The sequence below is a fragment of the Octodon degus genome, unplaced genomic scaffold (genome assembly GCF_000260255.1).
Source record: "Octodon degus isolate 3935 unplaced genomic scaffold, OctDeg1.0 scaffold00003, whole genome shotgun sequence".
Taxonomy (NCBI): domain Eukaryota; kingdom Metazoa; phylum Chordata; class Mammalia; order Rodentia; family Octodontidae; genus Octodon; species Octodon degus.
Genome location: NW_004524579.1, coordinates 27,182,479 through 27,199,938, shown reverse-complemented (window position 1 = coordinate 27,199,938; position 17,460 = coordinate 27,182,479). Strand labels below are relative to the sequence as shown.

General features: G+C 41.1%; 1 protein-coding gene across 1 annotated transcript in view; it reads left to right on the top strand.

Annotated features, from left to right (window-relative positions):
* Window positions 1-17,460, top strand: part of Myo5b (myosin VB) — a 426,429-nt gene that overhangs the window by 151,102 nt on the left and 257,867 nt on the right. The window contains exon 2 of the mRNA XM_023713700.1: window positions 12,204-12,314. Coding sequence (XP_023569468.1) covers window positions 12,204-12,314 — 111 coding nt within the window. The remainder of the gene's footprint in view (window positions 1-12,203; window positions 12,315-17,460) is intronic.

Genomic DNA, 17,460 nt, shown 5'->3' with positions numbered 1-17,460 from the left:
ATGTTGTTTGCTTTTAGGGAACAAGATCAGGAAGGATCTGAGTTGGGCCTCGGGGGTCTGCCTGATTGGCTCTGGACTCATCTGTAAGTTTTCAGTTATTTGCTTGGCTTTGGACAAGTGATATATTGCATGAAATTCTCTCTGGCTCTGAATTACAGGAAACGTCCCAGTGAAGAGCATTTTGGGAGCTGTGAAGGTATTTAGGAAGATGTTAATGGGAATGAGTAAACAGAAACTGAGAATTTTGGCTTGCTGCTGGGGGAGGAGGAGTTAAGGAACTCAGGAAACAAATTGGAAGCCATAGTGTGGGTGTTTCTGTGAGGCTTTGAGTGCATATGGTTCTGTTGGGGTTGTTTGGTTGTATCTGCTTTCGTAGGAGTCCTCCGTGTATCAGTCTCAGGGCCACAGTTCCTGTACGGTAGTAATAACTGCAAGGCACTTAAACTATTTGCTAGACACTATATAGAGTGTTTTATCTACATTATTTAATCCTAGCATTAACCCTAGTACTGAAGATATTTTTCCTACTTCACAGACAAGAGAATTAAACCTCAGAAATATAGAATCCCTCACGCTGATGGGAGTTGGAACAAGCTCCTTACACCTGACTCTTAGCTCCCACATCTGTCTCCTAAGTGGAAGCCCAGTAAAATGGGAAAGAAAAATGGGGAAAGTAAAAGTGGAAGCCCAGGAAAACAGGAAGGAAGGATGACTAGCATTCACCCTTAGGAATACTTTGGCTTCCAAAATTTGGGGGAGTAATCATCATGGGTTTGAAATACATTTGGTGTCTTGGGCCCATCGATGCTCTCTTTAGACATGAGTAAATATGGAGATGATTGAGAGAGGTTCTGCTGAAGTGGGATGACAAGCCTAGTTTAGGTTTTGCAAAGTAAGAATCTGGACAGTGAAGTGTGACTCATGATCAGGCAAGGCGTTTTCATAATTCCTGCAACATGGTTGTCTCCTGCCAGACACCAAGCCAGTTGAGAATTGGTGGCAGAGAATGAAACTACTGGCTTAGTTTGAATGGTTTTATTTTTTCCCTTCCCTTTATTCTTCCTCCATAGAACTATTTGCTTTAAAGGGAGAAGCTTCAAGTGAACATGTTTGCATGAAACAGAAGACTTTAAAGTGCCTTAAAGGGGCCTGGCCTTAGCTCAGTTGTTTAAGTGGCTGCTTCCACAAAGCTGTCAGCCTCAGGTTGCTGTAGTTCGATCCCCACAACTCTCCAGCCAGCCAAACCAGCCATGAGGGCATTCGGAGCAAAAAAAAAAAAAAAAAAAAAAAAAAAAAAAAAAAAACTTATTCCACTCTCTCTTGTTGCACAGGTCCTGCTCTACCTTGGTCTTAACCATCCAGTAGAAAAGTATGAAGATGAAATATAGGAAGTAAAGCCATGTTGTTATGTTGAGCTGTGGGGGACTCAGGTCAATAATTTCTGACATTGCCAGTTAAACAGAAAACCCAATGATATTATGGGCTTCTGTACTCTTTTAGAATATTTTGCTGAGTTTACACACCTATAATATTCAACAACGGAACTTAAAAAAAAATTGGGGTATAACTATGAATGTCCATTTTGTATCTGTGTATTCAAAGTGGTTGGGATAGATATATAGTTGCATTCTCTTAATGAATAGAATGATTTTTTCTAATGGTGTTTGTAAGTAGGATCACAAGTCTGCATCTTGTACAGCAATTAACCACTGAGAAGAATGTATGCAGTGTATTATTTGTTGAAACTGTCCTTTCGATTTGATTTGAAACTGTCTCGTTGCTATATGTTTATTAATAAAACTTTGAAAAGAAAAAAAAATAAAGTGCCTTAAAGTGTATTTGCCTAAAGTCCTTAAAGGACTGAGCTTCAATATTATCATTTGTAAGAGGACACGTTTATAAGGGGGCCCATGTTCACCTGACCTGAAGGATATGTTCAGTTTCTGAGCCTCTGGTCCTCAGGTACTCTGTTACTTTATGCCTGGGCCTGGTGCTTTGACCAGGGTGGGAAAGAGGCTTCTGTCCTTTAGCTGGTTGATATCTGAACACTGTCTCATCATCTTCCTTTTTGGAGGAGAAGGGCATTTATTTATTTATGCATATGTACATGTTTACAGTACATAATGTTTATATTCCTTGTGCAAAGTTGGTATGTGTACGTAGACACATCGTAATTCCTTTCTTCACTTCCTTCACTCCCCTCCATCTCTTGATCTTCTTTCCATCTGAAAAAGATCTCCCTTCTTCCTATTATTTATCTTTTTTTCCTTATTATTTAGATTTTCTCATATTAGAGTTTGGGTTTCTCATATGAGAAACTAAGTAATATTTAAATGTAATCTTGTTTCTCTGATTTATTTGAATAAACAGCTACTTTTTTCTTTGAAACCCAGTCTGTCCAGTCATTCCTTTCTCTGCTAGTGACTTTTCATTTGTTGGTGCTAATGTGCTTGAACTTAGACGTATCTTACACATAAAAGTTTGGTGGCTTCGGTGTTTCTTGAGGAATAGAAACTAATTACCTCACATATATCTTTCACAATAAGTTTTAGCAAAAATTTGTCTTGTGAATAAATGTATATTGACTATATTCTCTCTTCTAGCCAAAAAATTCCTCTCCACTCACCCCTAATCAGACTGCTGATTTCAATTATGGAGCAGAGATTTGAGTGTCCACTGAAAAATGGATGTTATTGTCATACCAGGGATACAGCAGTGAACAAATCAGACTCAGACAGTAGTATTATTATTTTTTAATGTATTTGGTACAGGGTCTCACTACACAGCTTGGACTCATAGTGGTCCTCCTGTTTCAGCCTCCTCAGGGCTGGGCTTACAGGCATGTACCATCACGCCTAGTCTTGGTGACAGGCTCAGTGTACCCAGGGTAGGACCAGCACAGCATGTGGTACCAGGGCTAGAACCAAGGTCCTTGAGCTTGCCTAGGCAGGTGCTTAGAACACTGAGCTATCTTGTGGCCCCAGACAGTATTATGGCTTGTGTCTAGAGGTTCCCCTAAAGACTCATGTGGTGGGACTTCTTCAGAAATGGCTGGATCTAGAGTGTGATGCTGGAATTGATTCACAGTGCAATGCTAGGCTCAGGGGCACTGGAATTAAAGATGTGAGTGCTACCCACCCCAAGTGGCCCAGCTAAGATATAAAGGATAGAAAGAGCTGTACTCATCTTTTGCTTGTTTTGCTACCTTCTGCCCACCATGAACTTTTTTTTTTTTTTGGTCCTTTCAGTGCCTTGTCTTCCATGCCACCCTGGCTTAAAGTCAACTGATTATGGATTGAAACCTCTACAAACTATAAGATAATTAAATCTTTTCTCTAACTTTGAGTGTCAGGTATTTTGTCTTAGAAATGAGAAAAGTAACTAAGACAGTGTTTCTATTCTTGGCACCTTACACACAGGAATGACAGGCACATCATCTGGTCAGCTACCATGTTAGGCCATAGAGACCCTTCGTGTCTTTTCTTGGGGATCTACATATAGACTTCCTTAATTTAGATTGATTCCATTACAGATAAATCTTTAGTAAATAGGCATTTGTGCTTTTTTCATGTGCAGCTACGTGACACTTTCCCTGTATAAAATACATGCTCAGCAGGACCTGTGCTACTTTTAAGAAAGTTAACATTTTGCAGGAGGGGTAGGCTGTGGAAAACGTCGAGACCAAGATCTTGCCTGTGGTTCTGCCTCAACTTGGCTCTTGAGAACTCAGGCAAATTCTTTAGCAGTTTTAACTGTGTTCTTTCCTCTGTAAAATAGGAGTGGTAACCCTGTCTACCCTTACTCTGTTTTGAAACCAAGTTGAAAAGCTTAAAATCCTTAAGATTACTTAAGTTAAACATTACAGAAGTAGGATAGTAAATAATTCCTGGGAGTGAATGTTTCAAATGTGTCTGTCTTCCTCTAAGATCTACCTTTGCTCTGGTTCTTGCTCTGAAAGTGTTTTAATTATGACAACGTATTTATCATGTGGAAAGTTTTTTTTAATTAAGAAAAAAACAATGCTTACATTCTACCCCCAGAGATTTAATCTTAATTATGCAAGTAATGCAGGACATGGGTTTTGGTGTTTTTGTTTTTAACTGTCTGAGCTGTTTTTTATATTACCAGTCTTCACAGAGAGTGATTTCTCTCAGGTTTTTGCAGTAAGGAAGATTAGCTCCCAATAGATTTTAATGTAAGGAATAGTAACTAAGTACTAAGGCTATCAGAAGGGTCACCGTAAAGTGAAACATTTTATTGAAAACTTCTTATTTTTCTATTCCCATGCTCTAATCTTATCCAAAAATTCCATCAGGATTCTTTCCAGACACATAATAAACTATGGTCACCATCATTATTGCCTAATACTCATGCACTCTATTCTGCAGCTCTTCTTTAATTCTTAGAAAACTTTATGCAATAAGTATAATTTTTATCCCATTGTTCAACTGAAGAAAACAAGCCTCAGACCATGCATTAATTTAAGTTAGTAAGTGGAGGTTAGAACTCTCACCAAAGTTGTCTAACTATAGAGCCCACATACTTGACCACAGTGCTGTACAGCATGAAAATTCATATGAATAGTGGGTGATACATTCCTTTAGAAATCATGTTACATTTTTGTTGAGCTTTTTGGAGAGAGAATCTGCAAGGTGGAATTTCAATTTCAAGTGCAAGCCAATAGAAGGTTTATGAGGGTCTATGTGTCCAATTATCCAAGTGCCCATGTGGACCACTAGTTCACAACTTGGCTTGCTCCTGGGATTCACTTGGACAGCTTAAGAAACACTGCCTGTTCCCAACCCCAGAAGTTGACACAAATAATCCGGGGTGTTGCCTGGCATGGGAATTGTTAGCAGCTCCCCAGGTGATTGTAAAAGGCAGCCAGGGTTGAGTGCTGTTGTCACAGGCTGGCTGACTCCACATACACACCTCCAGGTGTATGTGGAGTTGCCCCTGGAGCTAGCCCTGTAGAGATGAAAGAAATGGTCAGGGGCTAGAAGAGCAGCTCAGTTCTAATGCCTTTGCATTCAGGGGAGGCATCTGTCCTCTTTAGTTAATATATGGGGCTCTTTCCAAAGTCAAACCTCTTTGATAAATTAGGTCAGATTTGCTGTTGTACATACTTTAATATGATAGTGTTAAGTATATTTAAAACAGGAAAGTGATAAATCAGATAGCCCTATAATTAAGTTACATAAATGAGATTATCTTTTTGACAGTCTGCTGCCTTATACTAAAGCTAGTAGAGGTCATATTTGTTCAAAGAAATTCCTTGAAGGGGAGAAACACGGAGACAACTCAGAACCTTAGTTCTAGAGTGTTTTCATCTAGCTCATAAAATAACCTGCTGTGAGAATATATTTTATCTTATGTTTCCCGTAGGCTAGTTAGCGGAACCCACACAAGCAGAGGGTATACAGGACTCTGTTGGCACTCTTGCACTCACAAAGTGTATTGTTTGTTTATTTATAATTTAAGGGAAAATTCACAAAACATAAAACTAAACAATTTAGTGGCATTTAGTACATTCATGTTACTGTACAACCATAATTTTTGCTTGGCTAATTTTCTTCACCATAAAGAGAAACTCCTCTCCTCCAAATCATTAATCTCTGAAGCCCAAATCATGTCTGTCTTGCATCCTGAGGTCTTGGCTAGCTACATTTTTGCTTGTCAATCCCCTCGTGTGTGTGTGTGTGTGTGTGTGTGTGTGTGTGTGTGTGTGTTTCTTGGTGTTTAATTTGTATTGACCTTATACTGTTTGTAGGCCATGTATCTTCCTTAAAGTGATGTGTCTTGTGACGGGTTGGAAGGAATTGTGGTTGTTTGCAAAGCAAGTGTGTGAAATTTGATTATTGATAGGTTACCGTTGGATAGCCAATAAATTGTTTATCATGTATGGTAAGCTTGACATTAGGTATACAGCTTTGCCCAGTAGGAGCTTCAGGCTGAAAAATCTATGAAATGAGACAAAAGTAAGGCAAGAAGTAGATGGGCAGCAGTGAGAGGGCTGCAGAAACCACTACCCTGTACCCTCAGAACAGAGGCTTGGTGGCATTCTGGTTTAATGGGGAGCTCCTATCATCTTGATGCATTAGCTACAAGTATCATTAACGTAGAAACTGAAGAAATGTGTGATAGCATTTAGCCCACAGCACATGCGTAGGTGTCAGATGTTGACTGAATTAGAGTCTAAGGCCTTCTTGACCAAATCCACATATTCAATATCCTTCAAAATTCATAAGAATTTCCCACTTCCCCTCAAAGTCGGCATTAACTTGTTACGTATTCAGTTTCTCCTCCCCTCACTGGGTAGTCATTTTTTTCTTAGGAATTAGTTGCCCCACCCTATTAGAGAATATTTCCATAGGAATTCACTGCCCAAATAGAGTTTTTGTTTGTTTGTTTGTTTTTTGGTACTGGGATGGAACTCATAATCTTATGCTTGCCAGACAGACATTTATGCTGCTAAGCTATCTCCTTGGCCCTGCCCAACTAGATTTTAAAGGTTCCTGAAGTTCATTCAGTTGATAGATTTCCATGTTTGTACTGTACTGGATCATGGGGGACTTACCACATTGTGTTTTACATATAACTAGGCCCTCCATAAAGGCACATTCTATTGATTGTTTTTGCGCATTCTGTTGATTAGCAAACATTGGCTATGTGCAAGGATGTGGTGGATCCCAAGGATAAAGAGATGCCTGAAGAATGTATTTGAACAATCTTGCAGAAATGAGATGAAACTGACATGAAAGAAATGACTGCAAAAGCAGAAAGAAATTAACCAGAGGAGGGGTGGCACCTCATGGCTGAGTGGGGTTGACTTAGCAGGGTTAGTGTTCAGTGAGGTGGTACTGGAACTAGAATGCTGCCCAACAGGCAGGTAAGCAAAGGACACTGTGGCCTGAGGAGTCAGCACGTACTAGGTGGAGGTTGGCACACCTTTCCGAAATAGACCGGGGAGCAGGCATTGTAGGTTTTGAGCCACGGGGTTTCTGTTAAAACAACTCAGCTCTATAATTGAAGTGTGATGGTAGCCATAGATAGTGTAAGAATGAGTGTTGCTGTGTTACAGGATAGTTTCACTCCTAGACATTGAAATTTAACTTTTGTGTGTAATTCTTCTCATGTTTTGTGACTAGTCTTTTGGCATTTTTTTTTTAACCATTTGAAAGTTTTAAAACCATTTCTAACTCATAGATTTTACAACAAAAGGCACCATGCCAGCTCTGGCCTCCAGCAGTGGCTTGCCAACCCATCTGAAGGTGCAGAGTGAGAGACTATGTTGTAGGAGCAGACACGCAGGTCTTGACTGCGTGGGCCTGGGGGAAGGCTGAGGCTCTGTGATGCCGAGGTCCTCACAGGAAGGAGCAAAGAGCTAAATATAGGGTCCTGAGGACCTTACTATACTCACGAGGCTTTGATTGGTTTTTGTGGAAACGGGAAAATACAGAACTCACTTTTCTACCTACCAGGTACTTTTATTTTATTTTAAAGAGAAAAAACATGAAACGCAATGATACAAAATTTCAAACCATGACAGGAGAGTAACAATAGTATTTGGTTTATTATCTTCAAAGTAGTTGGACAGATTACAAGGTATAGGCATGAAAAATTGATCAAATAGTATAAGAATCTTTCTTTTCAATGAACTAATAGAAATTAGTAGTATAACTATCTTAACTATCTTGTGCATATATAATTTTCCTTTTCCTCCTTTTCTCCCTGCTACATCCCAGTTTCTCTTTCCTTTGAACAGTTTCTTCCTATTTTCCAATATATACTATACATTTTGGCTCTTATTTACTTTTTCAGCTTCATACATTAGACGATATGATGTTTACACCTGCAAAACTGATTTATTTCACTTATGAGTGTGTTCTCAATTTGCATCCATTGGGGTCCTGGCCCTAGCTCAGTCCTTTAAGTGGCTGCTTCCACAAAGCTGTCAGCCTCAGGTTCCTGGAGTTCGAACCTCACAACTCTCCCGCTGGCCAAAAGTGCCCTGAAGGCATTCGAGGAAGGAAAAAAAAAAAAAAAACCCTTATTCAATTTGCATCCATTTACCTAAAAATGTCTCAAGTTTATCCTTCTTTATAGCTGAATAGTATTCTATTATATAAAAATACCACATCTTTTTTATCCATTCTTCAGCTGATGGGCATTTGGGTCATTTCCAAGATTCAGCTCTGACAAATTACAGTGCTATAAACACAGGTGCACATATATTGCTGTGGTACAATGTTTTCAGTTCATTTGGAAAAATATGCAGGAGGGGAATATCTGGGTTGCATAGGACCTCCAATTTTAGCTTTTTGAGAAGTCTCCACACGGATTTCCATAGTGGTTGCACCAGTCTACACTCCCACCAACAGTGGAAAAGAGTTTATTTTTCCCCACAGCCCATCCAGCATTTGTTATTTGTTGACTTCTTGATGATAGCCGGGCTTTCTGGTGTAAGATGAAATCTCGGTGTTTTAATTTGTATCTCTCAAATGACCAATGCTGTCAAATATGTTTTCTGATATTTGTTTCCTGTCTGTATTTCTTCATCTGAGAAGTATATATTAATCTCAGATGCCTATTTTTGGATTGGGTCTTTAAATTTGGAAGGTCTAATTTTTTTCAATTCTTTATATTTGCTAGATTCAAGTCATTTGTCTGAGGGACAACCCCTCCCTGGGTTGTGTTTTCACTCTGTTGGTGATTTCTTTTGGTGTGCCACAACTTTTTAATAAAATGAGATGAGAACCCGTTTGTTGATTCTTTGGAGTATTTCCTATGCAGTTTGGATTTTGTTCATGAATTTTTTTCCTACATCTATGCCTTCATAGTTTATACCTATTTTCTCTTCTGGTAGATTCAGTGTTTCTGTCTTAATAATTATTTCTTTGATCCATTATGACTTTAGTGCATGGTGATAGCAATGGTCTAGTTTTAGTCTCTGGCATGTAGACAGCTAGTGTTTCCAGCATTTATTAAAGAGGATAGCTTTTTTGCAATGAACTCGTTCGGCTTCTTTGTCAAAAGTAAGGTGGGAGAGTATGTGTTTGGAGTTGTGTATATTCTGACTTGTGCCACTTATCCTCAGTCTTTTTTTTTTTTTTTTTTTTTTTTCCCCAATACCAAGCTGATTTTATCATAGTAGATTTGTAGTATAATTTCAGGGAATGTGTTGCCTCCTACCTTGCCTTTGTTGCCCAAAATTGCTTTCACAATTCTAGGTCTCTACTGGTTCCAGATGAATATTAGCAATGTTTTCTCTAGATCTGTGAGGTATGCTAAGGGCATTTTGATTGAGATTGTGTTAAATTTCTATAACAGCATTGGGAATATGGTCATTTTAACTGTGTTGGTTCTTCTACTACCAGGTAGTTCAGTCTACTTTGAGAAGAGAGATTTATATAAATTGAAAGATAAATGTGTTCTCTCAAATTGGAATTGAACAGAGGAAGCAGGCAGGCAGCAGATTCTCCTGGGGCTGACACGTGGGCTGTGGCGAGGGAGGCCACACAAGGCTGTGGCTGAGCTGGGACTGGGCCTGCTGACCTCAGTGTCCACACATCACTTTCATTCTGTATCTGCTTGGATTTCCTCTATATTTTGGTTCTTTTGCTCTTGTTTATTTGTCCTAGTGTTATCTTGAGCCATTCTGGACATCATTTACATTGAGTGGAGACTTTGCTTTGGGTAAACTTTCTTCAATGTGCTGACAGAAAGGGACATTCTAAAACATAATTCTGCACAGTGACCAGAAAGCCATCATGGGGAGAAAGGAAGCTCATCCGAAGCATAAGGACAGCATTTTCCACTTGCTGTGGAGTAGTGGTGGGCTTAGATGATCATGGAGAAGGCCAGCTAAAACACCTGAGTGGAAAAAGCATGCTGGCTGCTGAGGTTGGTGAATGCTCGAAGTTTTCTCTAGAGATTGTATTTTACTCAGAAACTCTCAGATACTACATTTATAAAGTTCTTTGATTTTATAAAGTATTTTAGTATATTACTATAAAGTACAGTAATATGCTTTGGGACAGGCCTGGGGCACAGAGAGGTTATGATTCATGAGACTACATTGTAATGCCAGGAAAAACAACAACAATAAACCAACAACAATACACACACACACACACACACACACACACACACACAACCTAAAAAGACTTTGGCTGCCTACCCTGGGCCAGAATGTGAAAGATATAAAAAAAGTTGATGTTTTCCTTCTCATTGATTAGTGTTCTGATTGTGTTGCTTGAGGACTTTTGCTGCTGTATAGTGAATTAGAAACAAGTATGGCAGGAGTCAGGGTTTTTCTTCAAAAAACAGAAAAGCACCAGTGACCACCTGGAGGAAACTACTGTCTTTTTTAAAAAAAGAGGCAGGACCCAGATAAAGCCAGCTGGCTGCCTTGCACAGGTAGCTGACTGGCCATAAGGCCTGTGTTTAAAACTGCTGTTGAACTGAGGAGGTGTGGATTATTCTGCCTCAAGCATACATTCTGGCTGAACTTTTGGGCAAAGGAGCCATTTGTTACAGTTTGTTAAGAATATTCTATGATACAAAAATTGAACATATACATGATTTCTAAAGCAGAGGAGCCCTGGGGAAATCCCTTATCTAGGAGAAGACAATTCAGAAATTTGGCAGCTGTATCAAAGGCAAGACCAAGGATGGTAATAGTAAAGCTAAATGCTGCAGATGGGAGAATCTCATGCCTGTCTTTCCTCAGGACCTTTTCTGTCTCCCCAGGCCCTGACTAGCGAGGTGGAACCCAGAACTTATGTTTTCAGAGCTTTTCCTGGATGATTGTAGTGTGCAGCAAGGGCCGAGAATCGGAGTTAAGTAGAGAATGTACCCAGCATATCCCTGAAGGCTCCTACGTCCTGTGTTCCTACCCACCCAAAGGGCCTGCATTCTTTCCTGCCAGAACTTGGCCAAACTGACTTAGGGGGAAGAAACTCTCAGCCTGAAAGTTGTCTGGGATGAGTTCATATTCTCTAAAGCTGAAGAATGAATTTTAGGGACAGTGGAGGTTAAGAGCAGAATATATTTATTAGGAAAAGAAAGCTTCTGTTTGGGAGAGAGACAGAAGGGGACCTGAGTGGGTTGCCCAGGAGCCTGCCTTTTCTAGGGATTTTATAGAGCAAAACCAGGAGGTGAGGCACGTCTATGGTGGGAAACATGGGAACTTGTAAAGTGGGCATGAGGCGGGGCAAAACTATGGTCAACCAATAAGATTGCAAGCATCATTGCTCAGGTAAAATTGATTAAATTGGGATCAAAGGGGCAACTGAGTCATGGAGCAGGCTGGCCTGCATACTGAACAGGGGCTCTTCCTGTAGGGAGTTGGGCTAGTGAGTCTTCCTGGCTTTTTCAAGGTGATTGATATCTAGTTAGAATGTCAATCCCTGATGCCCATCCCTAGGTATGTGGGTGCATTTGTTTTGCCTTTTGTTTTGAGGTCTGCCCCACAGTGAAGGTGCCTGATCTCTCCCACAGTTGCAAGGTATCTTGTCTTCCATGTTGGGTCCTTTGGGGGCCCAGCACTGTCTGACTGCCTGTAACATTTCTAACTCAGATGCCTACAAAAAAATCAGGACAGCAACTGGGGGATATGGAGTAAGAATTTTGTGTTACGTTTGTGGCTGAAAGAATGCACACACACACACACAAATCTAAGTGGCTGAGAACTTGGGATACTGAAGTATGCATTGAGTTTGTTGACTACTTTTACTTCTGTGGGAAAATGACTTGACCCCTGAATGTAGAGTGTCAGAGCAGGGCTTCCCAAAGGGCAAAGATTTTCTCTAAGCTGTTGGCTTTTGTATGCATTGTTTTGTTGCTTTTAGCATGCTAGATCTTTCTTCTGACATTTCTTTTCCTTTCTTTTTTTAACTGCTCTTTGAGAGGATGATGCCAAACCCTTGTGGACATAACCAAATGCATGCTTAGTGGTCATTGGCAGAATTCTAATTTCATTGATCTGTGATGTTTTCTTAAGAGTTAGAAGGTGCCCTCTGCCATCAATCCTGTGAGTGATTTATCTGTTATCATGATATTGGATCACCTTGTGTCTTGAAAAGAAGGAAAAGATGTGTGCAGATGGCTTTAGAAGTTTGTGTGGTGGGGCCCCGCTAGATAGGTGTTCAGAAACGTAAATGCTTCCATTTTGTACTTAAGTTTCTTCTCTTATCTTTCAGTACACAAGGGTCTGGATTCCTGACCCAGAGGAAGTGTGGCGCTCGGCTGAACTCACCAAGGACTATAAAGAGGGAGAAAAGAGCCTCCAGCTCAAATTGGAAGATGAAACTGTAAGTGCTGTTCTTGGAGTGGGCTGCTGTGTGCCAAGTGGTATTCTATGGTACACTGTGTGCTTAGGTATTTCCTGGTTATTAAAGCTTCTGAGACTCTGGATTCTTTCTTCATTGCTATTGATAATAATGAATGAGAAAGTACTAAATCATGAGCTGCTCATGATTCAGTGGAATGTCACATAGGAAGTTTCCATTGATGTTAGCAGTGGAAACATCGTTGATGTCTGGGACAAGAATCTTTTGGAAGCTTGGAGAGAACAAGAAGTCCCCTCTGTGGGGCTGAAGCATCTGTGGGTGGTGAGCGACAGGAGCTAAGCCAGGGGACGCTGCAGATGTGGTTGAGGGCGTGGGTTTTGGAACTGTACTGTTCAGTTGGGATCCTGGCTTGGCCATTGCTGACTTTATGACCTCAATCAGCAGGCTAGCATTCTTTCGGGGCCTTAGTCACTTTCTTCATCACTAAGATACAATACTTGACACTTAAACCCTATCCTCTTTTAGGTAGTTTATTTTGATTCATGATTATAGTCCATTGTCAGTTTGTTTCAGACCAGGAAGTACCTGATGAAAGGGTCTGGGTGGGGGAGAACTGCTCATGTCAAGGCAGCCAGAAAGCAGAAAGTAAGGGAACAAGAAGAGAGATATGCTCTTCCAGGTCACATTCCCAGTGCCTTGCTTCTTTTGACCAGGCCCTACCTTGTGAGTAAGCAATCCGGTGATCCAGTCTCCTTCCACAGGCCCTGCCTCTGAGTACAGAGTCAATGGAGGACATTCTTAATCTGAACCCAAACAGTGTCTGTTATTTCCTTAAAGTAGTGCCTGGTAAAGAGCATTCTTTCTGATTGTTAGAATTTTCAGGTTGTTTCTGCCAAAAAGGCACAAGGTAATAATTGAGAAATTCTATTCTTCCTAAGAAGTCTGGTTCAATTTCCCTTTTCATGAGCGTTTTGTGACCAGCCCACTGTAATGTGTGCATTTCACACATTAATGCTTAGCCTGCACTGTGAGGTCAAACAGGTGGAAAGTTACAGCTCTACCTTTTCAGGATCTCTGTGTTATATGAGATAGCGACCATAAAATGGAAATGTGACAATGTCTCCATGACAATTTGCAACGTAGGAACAATTCAGTGAGGTGTAGGGGAAGAGGTAGAGGAGCCTACTGTGGCCGGGCAGCTCAGAACGGCCAAACTTCTTGAGCAGAGGTGTGAAAGAAGCCAGCTACCAGTGGCTCAGGGTGCAGGAGGCTGAGAACAGAGCATCCTGGAAGGAGCTGTATGCCAAATTCCTGAGCTCTAAGAGTCTCTTTGGGGTGTGTTCTAGGGAAGGAGACAAAACGAGTGTACCTTGACCCCAGTGGAGAAAGAAACCATCCTGTGGCTACAGGCTGAGAATGCAGGGTCTAGAATGGAAGAGAAGGGGATAGAAATAGGTTTTTAACAAAGAGGTGAGAAGTCATCAAGACAAATTAGTTCAGATAGATATACAGCTACTTTCTCTTAGTTCAATGAGAAGAAAGATTTGTAATAATAGTGTTTAGACAAGATATGTCTGCATCTTGTACTATGAATAACTACTATGAAGACAACAATATGCAGTTTGCTAATTATTGTCACTGTCATACCTGTTTTAAAACTGTCTCATTGCTATTTCTTTCTCAATAAAATTTATTTAAAAAAAAATAGCTTCAGGGTGGATTGTTTGGGTACAGAGCAAAGAGGTTGGCTTGGCATAACTGTTGTGGCTCCTGACTTCCAACAACACAAATTTAGTTTGTATCCTTTCATGCTGAATTATTTACTGTCTGATTGTTTTTCTTTTTTTTTTTTTCAAGTGCTTTGGTCTGGTCTAAATAGTGATTAACCTGTTGCTTGAACGTTCTCCTACTAACCTCAGTTTTGCATCAGCTTGGGCATGCTGCTTGCTAAACTGGAGGAGGACCTGCGAGTTTGAAAGAAAGTGTGCCTTGGAGCGCCCCCAGCCTTTCTCTAGCTCCAGGCAAGCTTTGCTAACCTCTTCTTGTTGGTTTTGAGGTGAGAAACAAACCCCCCACCAGATGGAATCCTGTTTACCATGTTGAATAACTTCCCACCCCACGCCTGAAACGAGATGAAATCAATCCACCCACTTGAGTGGTGTGTCTTCTACCCCAACAGATTTCATTGCAGTTGATCTTTTCAGGTGGGCGGGTGTTTTTAAAAGTTGTATGGAGGTAGTGAGGAATGATCTGCCCTGTTGCTAAAACAGAGCAGATGCTGGCCTCTCCGGCTGCACATGGATTTGTCCCTGCATGACTAATCTGGCAGCTTCCCAGAGCCCATTGTCCCCCGCCTTAGCTTTGAGACCAGTCAGCATGGAATCAGAAGGAAACCTAGGACTGGAGATGAGCAGCTCTCCAGAAATAATGGGCTGAGTGTCTGCGTCTGGGCAGGTCACTCAGAGGTTGTGCTTTGCTCACAGTTAACTCTGAGCAACTTGGCCACAGTGCACCAGCTTCCACAGAGTGTGGAAGCTGCGTGGCTGGATCCTGAATGCTCAAAGAATATCTCCTCTGAGGCAGAAAGCAGCCTGACTGGTAGCTCTCCCAGCCACCAAAGCCACTAGGTGGCAAAAGGTTACAGTCAGATTCTCTGCTAGAAGAAGTATCCTGACCTTGGACTAAGGGCAGGACCTTCCACCTGATTGTTGGCCTGTCCTATACCTGTTCAGAGTATTCAGCCTTTTCACTGTTTCCTTCATGATTATTGTGGCAAAACATAGGTAACGTAAGATTTACCATATGAGCCATTTTATAAGTGTTCAGTTGAGTAGCTTTTGCAGTTGTGGAACCATCCCCTGATCCTCATTCCAGTCCCCTCACCTCATCCCCTGGAAGACACCATTCTGCTTTCTGTCTCTATGACTTTGTTCCCAGTACTTTGTACAAGTGTAATTATACAGTGTTTGTGCTTCTGTGTCTGGCATATTTCACCTACCATAAGGTGTTTTACATGACACCTCGTGTGAAAAGGATAGTGTCTTCTTCTCAGAGCCATGATAAATGTAAGAGGCCTATGTGCTAACCCTCAGTCCTAGAACCCTGCCCCTAAAGTGGATCAGGCTTTTCAGGAGATGCTACCCTTAATAGATGGGACATCCTCAAGCTTTGACTGGAGGGTAACTCTGTTCAGGTCTGCAGTCTCTTTCTTGGCCCCACCTCCCTTACAAACTGCTCCACTCCTGCCCTCTAGTGGCTGGGAAAGCTCTCCTGTTACTATGGTTTTGCTTTTAGGTTCTAGTTGTCATCTGAGTTTGGGTTCACAGTCAGCCACTTGGATGGTGAATGCTCCCTGTGTGCAAGGACTCACTTACACATTCACGAGAGCAAGGAGGACGGGAAGCAGCTGAGCTTTACAGAGAGTGGTGTGTGCTCTGTGATCCACGCCTGCCCCAACATTTTGAGTGGGTATGGCAAGAGGCTATAACCTTGTGTCTATTGAAATATTTTAAGTATATATTATCAAACATATTGAAGTGTAACATTTTTATTTTTAAATATAAAACTGGAGGTTGGTTTGTTTGCTTGGTTTGCCTTTTTGAGATAGGGTTTCACTATGCAGTTCAAACTGGCCTTAAACTCACTTTGTAGCCCAGACTGGCCTTAAACTCGTAAGAATACTCCTGCCTCAGCCTCCCTAGTTCTGGAATTACATGTGTGTACCATGACTGACTATAAAACAGTATTTTAAAAAATGTTTGCATTTTTATTGAGTCTATGCCCAGCTGCTAATACAAGGAACCAACATCTTTGCTTTAGGAATGTTGTGCCTAGACCTCTGGATAAACAAATTTAGGAGTGATATGACTTGTTCAATATGGTAGTGTGTTCCTCATTTGTTATGTGGCAGTGATTGCAAATACTCAGCACCTCTGGCACCACAGTCAGCTGTTAATATGAGACACAAATAGCTGCATTAGATTCACATTCTTCTCAACAACAAAAATCTATTCTTAAGTCTCTCCTTCCCTCTGGATGTCCACGTGCTCAGGAATCTGTAGCTTGGAGTGCTGAGCTTGTAGCTCCTGCCTGTTTTCTGCTGCTCTGGCATTTTTACCCTTATCAATTTTACTGTAACCGATACCACTAGCGTATTTGTGGCCATGTTCTCACAAAATTGCATACGCATTTGCCTCTCCACTGCTGTGGGAAGTCTTCTGAGAGGCAATTCATTTGAGAAAGGGTAGAGTGCTGGAGTTTCTGCCTTAGGGTACGCAGACCATGGGTAAGGTCATGCTTTCCAATCTGAATACTGAAGGGCAAGGTGCAGTGGAGACTGTGGTTCCATGCTTGGCTCTCCCAAGCATGTTCCTTGTCTGGGGGATAGGGTGGACAGAGAGTTGCTGGGCATCTGTAGAGCATGCTGTTAGAATGGCTGAGGCAGGGAGGTGTTGCAGAGTCCTAGGGATACTCCTGACTCAGATGGTAGAATTGGAATATTGAGTATTCCACAAAGGTGCGTGTGTTAAATGATGAGTTGCCCACCGGTGGTACTATTGGGAGGGGTGGACGTTTTAGCAGGTGAGGGTCTATGGCAAGAAGCTAGCTCATTAGGGTGTGCTCTTAGAGGTGCTGTTGCAACCCCAGTACCTTCCCCCCCCCCCCGCTCTCTTTGCTTCTAGTTCACCAGGAGGTGAACCCCTTTGCTGCACCCCTCATTCCATGCCATGATGTTCTGCCTTGCACAGGCCCAAGGCAGTAGAGCCAAACAAAGATGGGCTGACACTCCAGAATTGATAAGTGAGAATAAAGGATTTTTCTTTATAAATTGATTATTTCAGGTATTTTATTATAGTATTGAAAAAACTAAAACAGCTATCAACTCCAGAATTTAATGAACTAACACCAGTCCTCAGCACTCTATTTCCTCTTGTCCTACCTTAGGAAACTTTTTTCTGCATTGTCTTCATGATAGTTGTTTACTAATTTCCTCCAAAAAGAATGTTTAATGCAGATAGAACATTTTTTAGAAAGAAAAGAACTTGGATTAAAAAGAAATTAAAAACAACATATACACAGAAAAACATCATGTTGACAGATATAACCGATGGTATTTTGTGAGACATCATTCCAGACAGACTTTAATACATGGTTTTAAATAATTGGG